This window comes from Trichosurus vulpecula, chromosome 4, assembly GCF_011100635.1.
Source record: "Trichosurus vulpecula isolate mTriVul1 chromosome 4, mTriVul1.pri, whole genome shotgun sequence".
Taxonomy (NCBI): Eukaryota; Metazoa; Chordata; class Mammalia; order Diprotodontia; family Phalangeridae; genus Trichosurus; species Trichosurus vulpecula.
In genome coordinates, this window is record NC_050576.1 from 276,903,601 (window position 1) to 276,921,084 (window position 17,484).

Sequence of the window (17,484 nt, forward strand, 5' to 3'; positions counted from 1 at the left end):
CTCTTTAAAATAAACAAATAATAATGAAAAAATAAAAACTTACGTACGTTGAAAATTGTACATAAAACAAGCTTGTGCAGCAATCATCCATTCTGCTCTGGTTTCACAGAAGATGGCAATGTTCGTTTTTGGCTTCTGTCCCAATACCCGTAGACCATTTCCAAAGTTAAAGGCTCGAATGTAAACTTCTTCATAAGACATCCAATTGTAATCTCCAAGAATAACCTAATGAGAAAAAAAATAAATACACCATAATGCAACTAAAGTATTTACTTTCAGACTGAAACTGGAACAATTATGTAAAAATTCACAAACTGACCAGTAGCATTTACTTCCAATTCATTCAACAAGCTTACTTAGTCTAAGGAAAATCTGGAAAAGTAAATTTTGAGCAAAAAAACCTTTGAAGTTTAGTTACTGGTTTTTATTAATTATGAAGCTACTTCTTGATGATCAGATTTTAACCTCATCTTCCCTTAAATTCCTCATCTCAACTCCTTTTTAGTTAATTCATTTCTGTACTTCATGTTGGTTTTCCAAGTGCTGGTATCAAAATACCAAAGGTACTAAAATTTGACTTTTTGTGCTGCATGTTTAAATTACTGTTAACAACATTCAGTGCTAGATATTACGGTATTACTGAGCAAAAACTCAACCCTCTTGTACTCTGAAAAATATTCAAGGCTTTTCAGTACCATGTGAACTGTTTGTTTTAGCTTTAGGTTAGCAAGAAAAACAAACCTCTGCCTATTTGGAGTTGGAATGAACTCTGCTACCTAACTCATGAAAAAAAAAAAAACTCATGGAAAACATGAATGTATTACAAATATCTTCTCATGAGTTTCAGTCCAAGACAGATGTACTATAAATCAGTAACAGGTCAATTTCCAAAAACGTAGCATCATACTCACGATACTTATCAAAGACTGCTTTACTACATACCTGTTATATAAAGTACTTCTCAAAATTAAGTTTTATAAAACATGTCAAGGTATAAAGTCACCACATAAGTATGGAAAAAAAGAAAAAAAATAGGTTAAAAAATCTGGTAAGTGCCAACTAAAGGAGCTCTATGGAAATGAGAAATGATCAGAATTTAACCAAAAATATGTATACAATGGATCATAGTTATTAAGAGTATCATAGGCAAAAGATGAATGATTTTCTATAATTTTGCCATACATAAAAATTATATATAATTGATATTTCATCTAAACTCATATGATAGTGCCACCATGTGGCACAAAGAACTCAATGAAATCCTTATAGCAAAAAAAAAAAAAAAAAAATCAAAGTTAGTTGAAAAATTACAAGAACTTACAAAAGCCAACCAAACACACTCCTTTCCACACAGCACTCAGGCTTGGTACTCCTCTAGAGCCAGTTTTGCCTCTGCTATGAAACTGCAGACTAAACTCACACCTGAAATCTGGATAAGTCACATCTCCCCCCCCAAGTGTCTCCAAGGACAAAACAGGAAAATGAATTTATAGACGTTATGTAAAGACGACTGAGAACATCTAAGAGGAATTCCTTCAAAGTGCCTCTTCATTTTCAATTACTTCTCAGCCTTTCCATTCACTTCCTCCCCACCCTTTCCTTGTGTTTCAGAGAATAAGGAAGCCTTAGTCTTTTACTAAAGCTAATTCTTCTACTTGTGTCCTTTATTCATTTTTTTCCTACCTCCTCTAAACCATGATATACCAATTATGCACCCTCACTCCCAAACATCTTCAATCACTCCCTTCTCCCCACATTTACCCTTTTTATATGGAACTACATGGTACACTTTTAGATGCAGGGGAGTATAATGGTGAGCAAAGTGGGATTTTTGCTGGATTGAATGTGCGTTGAATTCAGCCAATCAGAGACCTGAGTTCTAGCCAATTAGATGCCAGCTAAAACTGTATACGGAGAGCCCAGAGTGTGAGAGAAGCAGACATCGAAAGGGCATTGAAGAGAAGACATTGAGACAGCTGCCAGTGTTGAGAAGAGATGAAGAAGAATGAGCTATGAGTATTCAGCTGACAGCAAACCTAAAAGAGCTGGGAGGAGACCTCTAGAGCAGAGAGGAGATCTCTAAGAGCAAGGAGACCTTTCATGGCAGAAACTTGCTGAAGGAACCTCCGAACTTGGAAGGCAACTGCAGCTGTAAGGCAGAGACCTGCTCATGGGAAGGAGGCTTAACTTAAGCCCCTTTCAAGAGCTGTTCAAGTGAACTTAGCTGTTAACACAGAGCATCCGGACTTTGGATGTGTGTGTTGCTGCCCTGTTAAGCTTCATTTTCCCAGAAACAGAAGCTGTAGGCAGGAACCCCTGGAGCCTGCTGTTGGGCAGAAGCTTGGAGTGAAGCAGTTTCCATGGGCTAAGACCTGGTGCAGGAGCGGAGAGCTGCCTCTGTGTGAATCCAGGTGAGAGTCGGCAGCCAGGAGAAGAGCCATGGGACTTGGAAGTCAACCTCAAGTCAAGATGAAAGAGGACTTTACTTGGATGCTGGCTCTAGTTCCTCTCAGCACTAAGGTAGTCAAGTGCCTCTGAATGAAGACTTGCCTTTGTTTGAATCAAGAGTCTTTGATGACCTGCTTAAGTCACAAGGAAGCCTAAGCCACATGAGTTTGAATCACATGGTTGTGACACCTTCTGACCCTGAAGAAGCGTATATATACTCTGTGGTTAGCATTTTGCTTGGGGCTCACTCACTGGAAGAATGTCATGTGATTTGACCAGATGAGACTCTAGGTAGCTGTTGGAGCCCCCTGGCTTTGAAAAACTCAGATGCTGGGTGCTTCTCTCTCTGGTAACTATGTATGTAATGTCTTAGACAGACAGCTAGAAGCTGGTCTGCTGATTTGTGTTATTTTGCTCTGTTTATATAATTTCTGCTTGTAATTTGTTTGTGTTTTCTCTGAAGTTCAGGGTGCTGACTTTTTCCCCTGAACTAAGTGAATGATATATGTATGTTTAATTAAAATAAGATTGTAAACCCCCTAAAGTTGCTTTCCTTAGAAAAGCAGATCAAAGAACCTGTGCTAGCAGCCCTCCTGTGTGCTGGTGTTATTGGCCTTACGTAGCCACAGTAGTGACGAGTAGCACTGTTGTTACAGGGAGACAAACACAAAACTAAAAACAGTCCCTGACCTTAAGGAGCTTACATTCTTTATGGAAACAACAAACTAAACATAAGTATATACTCAATTATTTAAGGTGCTGCTGAATGGAGCTGGCAAAACTACAGACTAGTACACTACAAATTTATGCTAATCTCAATTGGGTCTTCATTGCACCAGGTAATCCTATTATTATTCTCATCTAATTGATTTCCGATCCAACCTTCCCTTCTTCTCCTTCACTGTGCCACACTATCTTTCCCCCTTTCTTTCTCAGTCTAAGAGTTTAACTCATACATCAACAGAAAAACATGTCATTGTAGAAGGAAAGGAGTAGCCCCTCTTGCAAGGCCAACACCTACACATATACCCTTGATCCCATCTACACATCTTCTCTAGCAGATTCCCCCAACATTATTCAACATCCTCTCTCTAATCATCCATTTCTCCTTATCCACTGGTTCCTTCCCAGATATCTATAAATACAATCATGTCTCCCCCATCCTTCAAAAAAAATCCTTACTAGATCCCACCATGTCAACTAGCAGCACCCTCCAGACTACCAGTCCTGCTTCTGGACCAGCCCTCCTCACCAAATGCCAAACAGCTGCTACTCACAGAACAGGCAAGAGAGCCTGCCTGAAGCAGCAAGGCATCTTGAGGGAGAGATAGGAGGTAGTATTCACCAAGGAGGTCAAGCCACTACCACTCAGATCATCTTCTATCTTCCCTCAAACAATGACAAAGACAGTCCAGGATCCTGAAGTCAAGAATACCAATGCTTCCAGTCCGGTACCAAGTGGTTCATTATCAGAAACTGATATAATTTTATCAGTGGAAATGCCATTAAAGAAGAGGCATTACCATCTGCGTACACACATAAATTTAAGTACGCATTAGGTATGTACATGTGATGTTTTTATTCTATGGTCTACATATCCTTGCCTGTATAAATTCATCAACATAGATGCTTGCTCTCAAGATTAAATTCCTTTACAATGGAAAAATGGTTAAAAGATAATAACAATTATCAAATAACAATTTCAAATAAATCCATGCCTTCAATAGCTATATGAGAAAATATCACAAGTCACTAAATTTTAAAAATGCGAATTAAAGCAACTCTAAAAGTTTCACCTTATACCAACAGGATTAGTAAAGTTTACCAAAAAAAAAAAGGAAAATGACAAATGCTGGAGGGTCTGTGGGAAAAAAAATACACATTTTATGTACAAGCTGAATACGTTATCTGTCATCTGCATGCAAGGAACACCTAAAATGACAAGATCGCAGACTCATTTAGACCTCTAGGATGAAAAATAGATATATAGGAGACTTAGAAATACTAGTGAGGATTTATCAAGAAGCAAAGCCAAGATGACGGAACGAAGGTTCCTGCCTTTACTTCAAAATCCCCTCTAAACAACTTTAAAGCAACTCCTCAAATAGAGCTGCAGAAGCAAAAAAAAAAAAAAAAAAAAAAAAAAAAAGCTGATGAAATGATTATCTGGCTCAAGACAACTTAAGAGGTTGGCAGGAAAGGTCTGATTCAACCAGGTAGTGGTCAAGACTGAAGTTGTGCTGCATAGCACAGGTTGCATTTTGACAAGCCTGTAAGAGGCCTTGGAAGCAGCTACCTCGGTGACAGCAGCAGATCCCAAAACTCTCAGGGAGTTGGACAACTGGTCAGAAGGAGTTTATAAGGGACCTTTCACAGGCAGGGTATGAGTTCCTTTTGAACCATCCATCCACAGTTTTGGGTCACAGTCCCATGGTGAAGAGTGCATTAGTGCTTGTGACCAAAGATGAGCAGGGGTCCTGCTCATAGTTCCAGGGTGGAGAAAGTGCTTGTGGGTTGCTCACAAGGATGCAAGGGCCCTAGTCTTAGTTCCAAGGCACTCATGGCTGCAGAAGAGCAGGTGGCATAGTCACACTTCCAGGGACATAAGGAGCACTAGCACTTGCTACTGCAGGGGAGAGCAGGAACCCTGCTCAGAGTTCTAGGGCAGAAAAGAGTGCTTATGGTCACTCACAGACCAGAGGACAGGCTAGGGGAGCAATGACCACACCTCTCCTTAGATCATACACCTTGGAAGAACCAAAAACTTACGGACACCGAGAACTCTAAAAACAGTTGCACAAAAAACCTGAAACTTGACACAGTGTCCCCTCCACCCCTGAGCCCAATTTTAACATAAAGTTAAGTCAAGAAATTGGCTGGGGGGGAGGGTGGGGGCGCGGAGCCAAGATGGCAGCTGGAAAGCAGGGACCTGCGTGAGTTCCCCACCAGGTCCCTCCAAAAACCTATAAAAAATGGCTCTGAACAAATTCTAGAACTGCAGAACACACAAAATAGCAGAGGGAAGCAGGGATCCATCCCAGGACAACCTGGATGGTCCCTGGATAGGGTCTATCGCGCACAAAGCTGGGAGCGGAGCAGAGCCCAGCCTGGGTGGCAGCAGGACCAACCAGACCAGGAGCTGGGCAGAACAGGCCCTAGCGCCCTAAATCATTTAGGTACGGCAGTTACCAGACTTCTCAACCCACAAACACCAAAGACAACAGAGAAGGTTAGTGGGAAAAGCTGCAGGGACAGAGTGAAAAGAGTTCCCGGTTCAGCCACTGCCCCGGGGTTAGCGGGGGTGGTGCAGCTACAGAACCACAGCTGCAGTTGCTTCCAGCCCCAGGCACACCTGGTGGGAGGAATTAAGTGGTGGATCAGAGCAGGAGTGCAGAGCCTCCTTAAGATTTGCATCAAGTCTGGGTTGGGCGTTCTTGGGGAAGGAGGAGTGCTTGTGTGGCAGAGCTGGCTGTATAGAAATAGCTCTGAAATCAACGGCACATCCCCTCAAGCTTGGAACAAAGTACTCTTTACTCTACAAGCAGTCATACCCTGCTGAAAAACTCAAGGGTCAAGTAAGTTGGCTGGGAACACGGCCAGGAAGTGAAAACGAACCCAGATTCAGTCTCAGACTTTGGAATCTTTCTTTGGTGACAAAGAAGACCAAAACATACAGCCAGAAGAAGTCAACAAAGTCAAAGAGCCTACATCAAAAGCCTCCAAGAAAAACATGAACTGGTCTCAGGCCATGGAAGAGCTCAAAAAGCATTTGGAAAAGCAAGTTAGAGAAGTAGAAGAAAAATTGGGAAGAGAAATGAGAAATGATGCAAGAAAACCACGAAAAACAAGTCAATGACTTGATAAAGGAGACGAAAAAAATACTGAAAAAAATATTAAAGAAAACAACACCTTAAAAAATAGACTAACTCAAATGGCAAAAGAGCTCCAAAAAGCCAATGAGGAGAAGAATGCCTTGAAAAGCAGAATTAGCCAAATGGAAAAAGAGGTCCAAAAGACCACTGAAGAAAATACTACCTTAAAAATTAGAATGGAGCAAGAGGAAGCTAGTCACTTGATGAGAAATCAAGATATTATAAAACAGAACCAAAGGAATGAAAAAGTGAAAGACAATGTGAACTATTTCACTGGAAAAACCACTGATCTGGAAAATAGATCCAGGAGAGATAATTTAAAAATTATTGGACTGCCTGAAAGCCATGATCAAAAAAAGAGCCTATATATCAACTTTCAAGAAATTATCAAGGAGAACTGCCCCAATATTCTACAGCCAGAGGGTAAAATAGAAATTGAAAGAATCCACTGATCGCCTCCTGAAAAAGATCCCAAAAAGAAAACTCCTAGGAATATTGTCACCAAATTCCAGAGCTCTGAGATCAAGGAGAAAATACTGCAAGCAGCCAGAAACAAACAATTTGAGTATCGTGGAAAAACAATCAGGATAACACAGGATCTAGCAGCTTCCACATTAAGGGACCGAAGGGCTTGGAATATGATATTCTGGAGGTCAATGGAGCTAGGATTAAAACCAAGAATCACCTACCCGGCAAAACTGAGTATCATGCTCCAAGGCAAAATATGGACTTTCAACAAAATAGAGGACTTTCAAGCTTTCTCAGTGAAAAGACCAGAGCTGAATAGAAAATTTGACTTTCAAATACAAGAATCAAGAGAAGCATGAAAAGGTAAACAAGAAAGAGAAATCATAAGGAACTTACTAAAGTTGAACTGTTTTGTTTACATTCCTACATGGAAAGACGACATGTATGATTCATAAGACCTCAGTATCATAGTAGCTGAAAGGAATATGCATATGTGTATGCGTATGTGTGTGTGTATATATATATATACATATATATATATATATATATATATATATATGTATAGACAGAGGGCACAGCGTGAGTTGAATATGAAGGGATGATATCTAAAAAAATAAAATCAAATTAAGGCATAAGAGAGGAATATATTGAGAGAGGGAGAAAGGGAGAGATAGAATGGGGTAAATTATCTTGCATAAAAGTGGCAAGAAAAAGCAGTTCTGTAGCAAGGGAAGACGGGGCAGGTGAGGAAGAATGAGTAAATCTTGCTCTCATCGGTTTTGACCTGAGGAGGGAATACCATACACACTCAATTGGGTATCTTACCCCACAGGAAAGAAGGAAGAAGAAGATAAGAAAGGGGGGACAATAGAAGGCAGGGCAGACGGGGGAGGAGGTAATCAAAGCAAACACTTTTGAAAAGGGACAGGGTCAAGGGAGAAAATTCAATAAAGGGGGATAGGTTAGGAAGGAGCAAAACATAGTCTTTTACAACATGAGTATTGTGGAAGCATTTTACATAATGATAAGCATGTGGCCTATGTTGAATTGCTTGCCTTCTTAGGGAGGGTGGGTGGGAAGGGAAGAGGGGAGAGAATTTGGAACTCAAAGTTTTAAAAACAGATGTTCAAAAACAAACAAAAAAAAGTTTTTGCATGCAACTAGGAAATAGGATACACAGGCAATGGGGCGTAGAAATTTATCTTGCCCTACAAGAGAAGAAGGGAAAGGGGGATGGGAAGGCAATGGGGTGATAGAAGGGAGGGCTGATTGGGGAAGGGGGCAACCAGAATATATGCCATCTTGGGTGGGAGGGTAGAAATGGGGAGAAAATTCATAATTCAAACTCTTGTGAAAATCAGTGCTGAAAACTAAATATATTAAATAAATTAAATTTAAAAAAAAAGAAGTGAATGAAGGGATGGCTGCTTTAATTAAAAAAAAATCAAACTGGGAGGGAAAGACCCTCAGAGTTGCCAGCCAAAAGACAAACAGCTACTATTTACATCCACTCTGAGCCAGGAGGGCCCAAAAAATAACCTTTAAGTGGTACGTCACAGGGCAGCGACCTATTGTTGTCCAATTAATGAGATTCAGAGTGAATTGGGTTTAAGGCTTGGTCTTTGAGAAACAAATGTAGCCAGTAAACCCCAAGTCAACTACGTAAGTTTTGGCCATCAAAATTTACCTTCCTTTGGGCAGAACACCCTCAGTTAAGGGCATGATATCCCAGGAGAGGACAGAAGGAGCCAAGCTGCCCAACTGGAACTGGCCAGCTGGGTCCCCATTCAGGCAGCTCAGACTATTTGCAGGTTGTGGTTTGTCTTTTGTTCTCGAAGAGGACCATGACATCAGGAAGATGATGACATGACTTGCAACTGAATTTAAGTGAGGGAGGACTGTGCGAAATCATCAGCCTCACTTTCTCCTCCAGAGCCATCTGGGTCCAGTGGCCAGAAAGGGTATGGAGTCAGGAAGACCTGAGTTCAAATCCAGCCTCAGACACTTACTAGCTGTGTGACTCCTAAAAACCACTTAACCCTCTTTGCCTCAGTTTCCTCATATGCAAAAGGAGCTGGAGAAGGAATTGGGAAAACACTCCAGTATCTTTGCTAAAAAAAAAAAAAACCCCAAATGGGGTCAGAAAGATCTGACTCAACTGAAAAAAGGCCAAACAACAATCATTATGTGAACTGTTGTCTTCAATCAATTATTCTCTAGAATCAAACTCTGAATCAATATACACAAATCTTCCTATATTTCTCTGAATTCCTCTATCTTTTCCATACCACCACAATAAAATTAATATGGCTATAAGTTGTCACACACACAAAAAAAGAAATTGGCTGGAAAAATGGACAAACAACAAAAAAGAATCTGACTGTAGAAAGATACTAAGGTAACAGGGTAGCTCAAGAAACAAACTCAAGAGGATGAAGAAGTCAAAATAGCTACATATAAAGCCACAAAGAAAAATGTGAATTTGATATAAATCCAAAAAGAATTCCTGGAAGAGCTCAAAATGGATTTTAAAAATCAAATATGAGAAGAAAAATTTGGAAAAGAGAGTGATGCTAAAAAATTATGAAAAAAAGAATTAACAGCTAGGTAAAAGAGGCACAAAAAATACCAAAGAAAATAAGACTGGGGTGGCTAGGTGGCACGATGAGTACAGTACTGGTCCTGGAGTCAGGAGGACTTGAGTTCAAATCGGGCCTCAGACACGTAACACATATACTAGCTGTGTGACCTCAGGCAAGTCACTTAACACCAATTGCCCTGCATTCCCCCTTCCAAAAAAAAAAAAAGACCTTAAAAAACATGATTGGTCAAGTTGTTTAAAAAAAAAAAAAGTAGAACTCATCAAGAAACAAAAGTCAAAAGAATTAAAAACAGAAGAAAACATGGAATATCTCATTGCAAAAAAAAAAACTGACCTGAAAAATAGATCAAGGAGAGATCTTTTAAGAATTACTGATCTAAAGGCCATGATCAAAAAAAAAAAGAATAGAGATATCACATTTCAAGAAATTGTAAAGGAAAACTGCCCTGATATTTTAGAACCAGAGGGTAAAATTGAAATTAAAAGAATCTGCCTATAACCTCCAGAAATAGATCCCAAAATGAAAACTCCCAAGAATATCACAGTCAAAATCCAGAGCTCCCAGGTCAAGGAGAAAATATTGCAACAGCAGAAAGAAACAATTCAAATATCTTGGAGCCACATCAGGACAACACAAGATTTAGCAGCTTCTACATAAAAGATTTGCAGGGCTTGGAACATATTAGAAGGCAAAGTAACTAGGATTACAACAAAGAATAACCTACCTAGCAAAACTGAGTATAATTGTTAAGGGGGAAAAGGGGATATTTAATGAAATAGAGGAATTCCAAGCATTCCTGATAGGAAAACATCAAAAGAGCTGAATCTCAAATGTAAGACCCAAGAGAAACATAAAAAAGTAAAACACAAGGGATTCAAGAAGGTTAAACTATTTACATTCCTATAGGGAAGGAAGATACATATAATTCCTAAAACTTTATTATTATTAGGGTAGTTAAAAGGAGTTTACATAGACAGAGGGCATGTGTGTGAGCTACGTTGGGATAATTTCTAAAAAAATAAAATGTATGAGTGAGAAAGAAAGAAAATTCTCTCACATAAAAGAGGCAAGGAAGTACCTTTACAGCAGAAGGGAGAATGGAGGGGCTTGGCAGGCAATGTTTGAAACTTGCTCTCAGTGGAGTAGGCTCAAAGAGTATTATATACTCAGCTAGAAGTACTGAAACCTATCTTATCCTACAGGAAAGTAGGAGGGGAAGGGGGAAAGGGGGAGGGGAAGGAGGAAAGGGAGAGAGGTGATAGAAAGGAGGGCAGTTTGGGAGAGGCAGTGATCAGAATCAAAACAAACTTTTGAGGAACAAGTTAGAAAAAGAAAAGGATAAATGGGGTGGGGGGAAAAAGTAATAATCCTAACTGTGAAGGGGATGAACTTGCCCCATAAAACAGAAGACAGCAAAATAGATTAAAAACCAGAATCCAACAATATGATGTTTACAAGAAACATACTTGAAACACAGAGACACTCAAGCAGATGGTATAATGGATTAGAAACCAGAATCCAACAATATATTGTTTATAAAAAGCATACTTGAAACTGAGAGACACACAGAATTAAAATAAGGGGCTAGAGTGCAATCTATTATGCTTCAGTTGAAATTAAAAGGCAGGAGTAGCAATCATAATCTCTTACAAAGCAAAAGCAAAAATAGATCTAAATAAAAGAGATAAGCAGAGAAAGTACATTATGCTAAAAGATACCAGAGACAATGAAGCAATATCAATACTAAATATATATGCGCCAAATGGTATGGCACCCAGATTTTTAAAAGTTAAATGAGTTTTAGGGAGGAAATAGTAAAACTATACTAGTGAAGGACCTCAGCTTTTTCCTCTCAGAACTAGATAAATCTAACTAAAAGATAAACAAGAAAGTTAAGGAGAGAAATAGAATTTTAGAAAAGTTAGATAAGATAGACCTCTGGAGAAAACTGAATGGGAATAAAAAGAAATACACCTTTTTCAGATCAAAATGCAATAAAAATATCATTCATTAAAGGGCCAAGGAAAGATAGATGAAAAAATAATTGGAAACCAAATAATCTAATCCTAAAGAATGAGTGGGTAAAAGAACAAATCATAGAAACAATCATTAATTTCATTAAAAAGAATGACGACAATAAAGTAACAGCAAAATCTATCAGATGCAGCCAAAGCAGTACACAGAATCTCTAAATGCTTATTATCAATAAAATAGAGAAAGAGCAGATCACTGAATTGAGCATTCAACTAAAAAAAGCTAGAAAAAGAACAAATTAAAAATCCCGTATTAAACTCCAAATTAGAAATCTTGAAAATTAAAGGAGAGATGAATAAAATTGAAAGAAAACTATTGAACTAATAAATAAAACTAGGAGCTAATTTTATTTAAAAAAATAATAAAGCAGATAAACCATTGTTTAATTTGACCAAGAAAAAAGAAGAACCTGTCAATGAACCCTCTTAAGAAAAAATCCCCAGGACCACATGGATTCACACATGTATTCTACCAAGCATCTAAAGAACAATTAATTCCAATACTATATAAACTATTCGGAAATAATAGGCAAAGAAGGAGTCCTACCAAAGTCCTTTTATGACATAAATATGGTGCTGATACTTAAACCAGGGAGAGCCAAAACAGAGAAAGAAAACTATAGACCAATTTTTCCCTAATGAATATTGATGTAAAAATTTTAAATAAAATATTAGTGTTAACATTAATATTAGGAAAACTATCAGCATAATGGACATAATAGATATCAGCATGTCAATAACAACAGCAATTTAAAAAATATGATAATCTCAATAGCTACAGAAAAAAGGTTCTGACATAATATAACACTTATTCCTATTAAGAACATTAAGAAGCAAAGGAATAAATGGAGCTTTCCTTAAAATGATAAGTAATACTAAGCATTAATCTGTAACAGGAATAAGCTAGAAGCCTTCCTAATAAAAGCAGGGGTGAAGCAAGGATACCCACTATCACCACTATGCAATACCGTACTAGAAATGCTAGCTATAGCAATAAGAAAAAGAACCTGAAGAAATTACAACAGGCAATGAGGAAACAAAACAATCATTCTTTGCAGATGATATGATGGTATGCTTAGAGAACCCTAGAGCATCAACTACAGAATTACTTGAAATAATTAACAATTTCAACAAGTTGTAGGGTATAAATCCCACATAAATCATCAGTATTTCTATATATTACCAACAAAGTCCAGCAGCAAGAGAAAGAGAAATTCCATTTAAAATAACTACAGACAATATAAAATACTTTGGAGTCTACCTGCCAAGACAAACTCAAGAACTACATGAACACAATTACATAACACTTTTCATACAAATAAAAGTCAGATCTAAACAACTGGAAAATTATTAATTACTCATGGTAGGCCAAGCCAATAATAAAAATGACAATTCTACCTAACATAATTTACTTATTCAGTTCCATACCAATCAATTTATAGAGCTAGGAAAAATAACCAAATTGATCCGGAAGAACAAAAGGTCTAGAATATCAAGGGAATCAATTAAAAAAATATGCAGGAAAGTAGACCTCAAACTATTACAAAATAGTAATCATCAAAACAATCTGGTACTGGCTAAGAAATATAGCAATGGATCACTGAAATAGATTAGGTACACAAGACACATTAGTAAATGAGCACAGTAATCTAGCAGTTGATAAACCCAAAAATCCAGACTTTTGGGAAAAGGACTCAGTAGTTGACAAAAATTGTTGGGAAAACTAGAAAGCAGTTTGGCAGAAACTAGGCATAGACTAACACTTCACATGGCATACCAAAACAAGGTCAAAATGGGCACATGATTTTTAGACATAAACAGTGATAGCACAAGCAAAGAAGAGGAACATGGAATATTTTACCTGTCAGACTGATGGATAAGGGAAGAATTTATAGCCAAAACAAAAGAGAAAAAACATTGTAGTAGGATATAAAATGGGTAATTTTCATTACATTAAATTAAAAGGATTTTACACAAATAAAAACAATGAAGCCAAGACCTAAAGGAAAGTGGGGAGGGAGGGTGGAGGATTTACAAGAAGTTTCTCTGATAAAGGTCTCTCTCCTCAAATTATAAGGAACTGAGTCAAATTTACAAAAATATGAGTCATCCCCCCACTAATAAATGGTCAAAGGATAAGAACAGGGAGTTTTAAAAAAGAAAATCAAAACTATCAAGTCATATAAAAATTCTCTAAATCACTATAGAGAAATGCAAATTAAAACGACTCTGAGGTACATCTACCAAATTGGCTAATATGACAGAGAGGGAAAATAACAAATTTGGAAGGGATATGAAAAAATTGGGACACTAAAGCACTGCTGATGGAGTTGCTAACTGATCCAACTATTCTGGAGAGTAATAAGGAACTATGTCCAAAGGGCTATAAAAGTGGGCATACCCTTTGACCCATCTACATTCTAAAAAGAACAAAGAAAAAAGAAAAGGACCTATACACGAAAATAATTATAGCAGCTCTTTTAGTGGTAGCAAATAATTAGAAATTGAGAGGTTGTCCCTGAACTGGAGAAAGGCTGAATAAGTTGTGGTATTTGATTGTGAAGGAATACTATTGTGCTATAAGAAATGACAAGCAGGATAGTTTCAGCAAACCTGGGAAGACTTGTATAACAGATACAAAGTGAATTGAGCAGAACTAGAAGAACATTATACAAACAATACTGTCAATGACTTAGCTATTTTCAGCAATACAATAATCCAAGCCAATTTCAATGGACTTATGATGAAAAATGCTATATCCACCTTCAGAAGAAAGAACTAATGGAGTTTGGATGCAGATCAAAGCATCCTTTTTTTTTTAAACTTTACTCTTCTTTGGGTTTTTGGTCTGTTTTCTTTTGCAACATGGCTAACATGGAAATGTTTTTCATGACTAAGCATGTATAACTATAGCAAACTGCTTGCCTTCTCAAGAAGAGGGGGAGAGAAGGAGAAAATTTGAAACTCAAAATTTAAAAAACAATGTTAAAAATTGTTTAACATGTAATTGAGGGAAAAAAAAACTTTAAATAACAAAAGAAATATTACTAAGTTATCAGTATCTTATTTAGGTGTTTATTCCAAGAAACAAAATCAATTTTCACAACAAGATCATCACTGAGACTTGCAAAGATCAATTAAAACCCAACGGAACATCCATAAAGAGAAAACCAATTCAAAATTGGCAACTAAATGGATTCTTAGAACTCACTTCCATCATCTCAGCAAGATTAAATAGATTAAATATTGTTTTACATGTAATTGGGAAAAAACAAAATATTAAAATTTTTAAAAATTAAGTAAACTCTAATTTACAGAGAAAACAAGGTGTGTTTATTGAAAACTGAATCCAGAATCAAGCAAGGGATCTGAAATGTTATATAAAAGGAAAATCTGAATACAGATGATTTGTCAAGGGAAAAACATGATGATGATGATGATGCAGCAGCACTTTAGCTATCACAGATGACAGTAACAGAGGCTAATTCCGGGATTCTGTGATAAGCTTATACTCCAAAATTTATTTCACAAATGGGTAATGAAATTACCATAGGTCACACATCAGAATATTTTGAAAAGATACAGTCCTATATGATACAAATCCTAATTAAGAGAACAGATACTGCTTTAAAGAAAATAATTATTATGTCAACAGAGAGACAGCTTGGCTTGGCATAGTGGATAGTGGACCAGTCTCTTATTTAGGAGACTTGGATTCAAGTACTACCTCTGACAACTAGTAGCTGTGTGACAAAAGGCCAGATACGTAACCTCTTAGTGGCACCTCAGGCAATTCTCTAACATTGTAAATAATAAACAAATTGACAACATGCATTGGTGGAAAAAAATATTCATAATGAGTTCCCCACAGAGATAAAATCACATTCCAGATTCTTTCCGCCAAAAATTACTGGAACTGCTAGATATACCTGCAAAAGAAATATCATAAAATACACCAGGAAAAGCAACAAAAACTATATGGCTTTGGGACAGGAACTACATCATCTGGGGACAGTGAAGAAGACAAAAAAAAAGGAGAAAAGAAAGCAACAATTCTGTGTCCACCAGACATATTTTACTTCAATTTAAAAACAGGCATTACTAAATACTTGTAAGTCACCTTTAATATTCTGGAGCAGGTCTGACTGAGACCAGTACAGTAGTTCAGAACTGGAGTTAAAACAATAAGACCCTTGGAATTACAACAATAAGACCCTTACAGACCATACTGCATTTAACAAAAAATACGAGTTAGTTTAACAATAGCATTTTAAAAAGACAGTTTCAGAAGATACAGCCTGTTTCCACAAAAAAAAATAAAGCATCTGGTGGGAAGCGTTTGTTGAAATAGAAGGCTCTGTTGATTTATATTACAGTGGAACATCCCATTAAGTCTGAGGGATACCAATTCCTTCTGGGCTGGGCTTTTTATAACCTGGGAGACCAGGAAACCTCATCAAAGCCACAAACCCTAGTCCTCTGAGACAAATCGTGTCCAGAAGGATGTCTTCCCTGCCTTTTAGGGAAAAACAGCCTAGCCTAGAGGAGTTCCAACAGAATTTGCTCCAACCACAAGGAGATTGAAATCCTACCAAATTACCATTTTAACACTTTTAGCTGGAAACAAATCAAAGCCCATTTAAGTTAGAGCAGTCAAATTTCTGTCTAGCAATAGACATACTACCTAAGTAACTATTGAGTTCTTTCTATAACTAAGCCAAACTCTGGATAATATCCTTTTCAACTTGTTAATTACCCAAAAATTAGCAATTAAGTTACTCTTACATAATCTGCTTAATTAACTTGTTTTTCCTAAAAAGCAAAAACATATCATTGGACTACTCCACGTGTTTAAAAATAAGTCTTGGATGGCTACTCCCAAATCATCTGACTTCTGTGAGTTGATAAATGGGAATAAATAATGTGAAAAGTAGTTTTGAGCACTGTTTCCTTTAAAAAAGCTAGCTGAAATAAAGCACTTTTACTGTTTTGTAAAAATCAAAATCCAATAAGGGTAAATTCCACTTTCTTCTCTTAGATCAAAATTTCAAAGAACATTATTGAATATCCAAGTTATAAATATAAAAGGTCCAAAGATCTACTGAGCAAAGTTTTGTAAGTCACAAATACTGATTCTACAATGAGCAGACACTCTAGTGAAAGGAAATCTTATATTCTATAACCTTTAGTCCTTTAGACAAGGAAAGATGGTATTGCCAGAAAAGAGATGTGTTTTTCACATTCCAACTTTCCCTATTAATGGTCTAGCCATTTCCTATTCTTCTCAATGGCTAACATTTCCAGATTCTTAGAAGTGTACAATATCAATTACTATGTTACAAAATTCAGGGTAAATTATTAAGGAGATAAAAATCTCCTTTGGCTCCAAAATGCTGAAATTCCTTTGGAAGTGACAAAAGTAGGGAACAGCTACTATAGCAACTCTATAATTTCTAATCTTTATAAATGTTATTTTGTGCCAATTACTGCTATATGAATTAGGAGGAACTTGAACTTCTCTACCACAAATACCTTATGCTTTCCTCCTTGTGAAACCACTGTAGGACAGACTAACAGAAAATACAGAAAGCATAGTTTTTAGAAAGCATGATGAGGTAGAAAGTGACTAAGAATCTTTGAATTCAAATATCAAAGGCTTTCTCAAAATTTAGCCCAGATCAGAATCTCATGTGTTTTTAGATATCTTAATCAAGTGAGTAATAAAAGCAACAGAATGTTTTGTGGTCAGAAAGGCAGCCTCAGAGCCAGATGACCTGGGTTCCAGTTCTGCTTTGGCACATACGGAATAAGTTATTTGATATCCCAGTGCTCTAAGCAACTCTTCAAAGACTATGGATTTCAGAGAAATGACTGAACTAAATTTGTAAAGGGAGTTTCCTTATTTCCATAAAGCTAAGTTAGTAAAGAAAGCACAATACCTAGTGTGTTGTCAGGTCCAGCTCATATAAATATATATTTCATACATATGTATATATACATATGTGTGTGTGTATATATACACACATGTGTATATGTGTGTGTGTGTGCATACACACACAC

At 37.1% G+C, this 17,484-nt stretch overlaps 1 protein-coding gene across 5 annotated transcripts in view; it reads right to left on the reverse strand.

Annotated features, from left to right (window-relative positions):
• The window catches only part of ACSL3 (acyl-CoA synthetase long chain family member 3), an 83,919-nt gene that overhangs the window by 33,211 nt on the left and 33,224 nt on the right, over positions 1-17,484 (reverse strand). For all 5 annotated transcript variants that reach the window (XM_036754096.1, XM_036754094.1, XM_036754092.1 and 2 more), the window contains one exon: positions 48-225. In XM_036754096.1, the coding sequence (XP_036609991.1) occupies positions 48-225 (178 nt within the window). The remainder of the gene's footprint in view (positions 1-47; positions 226-17,484) is intronic.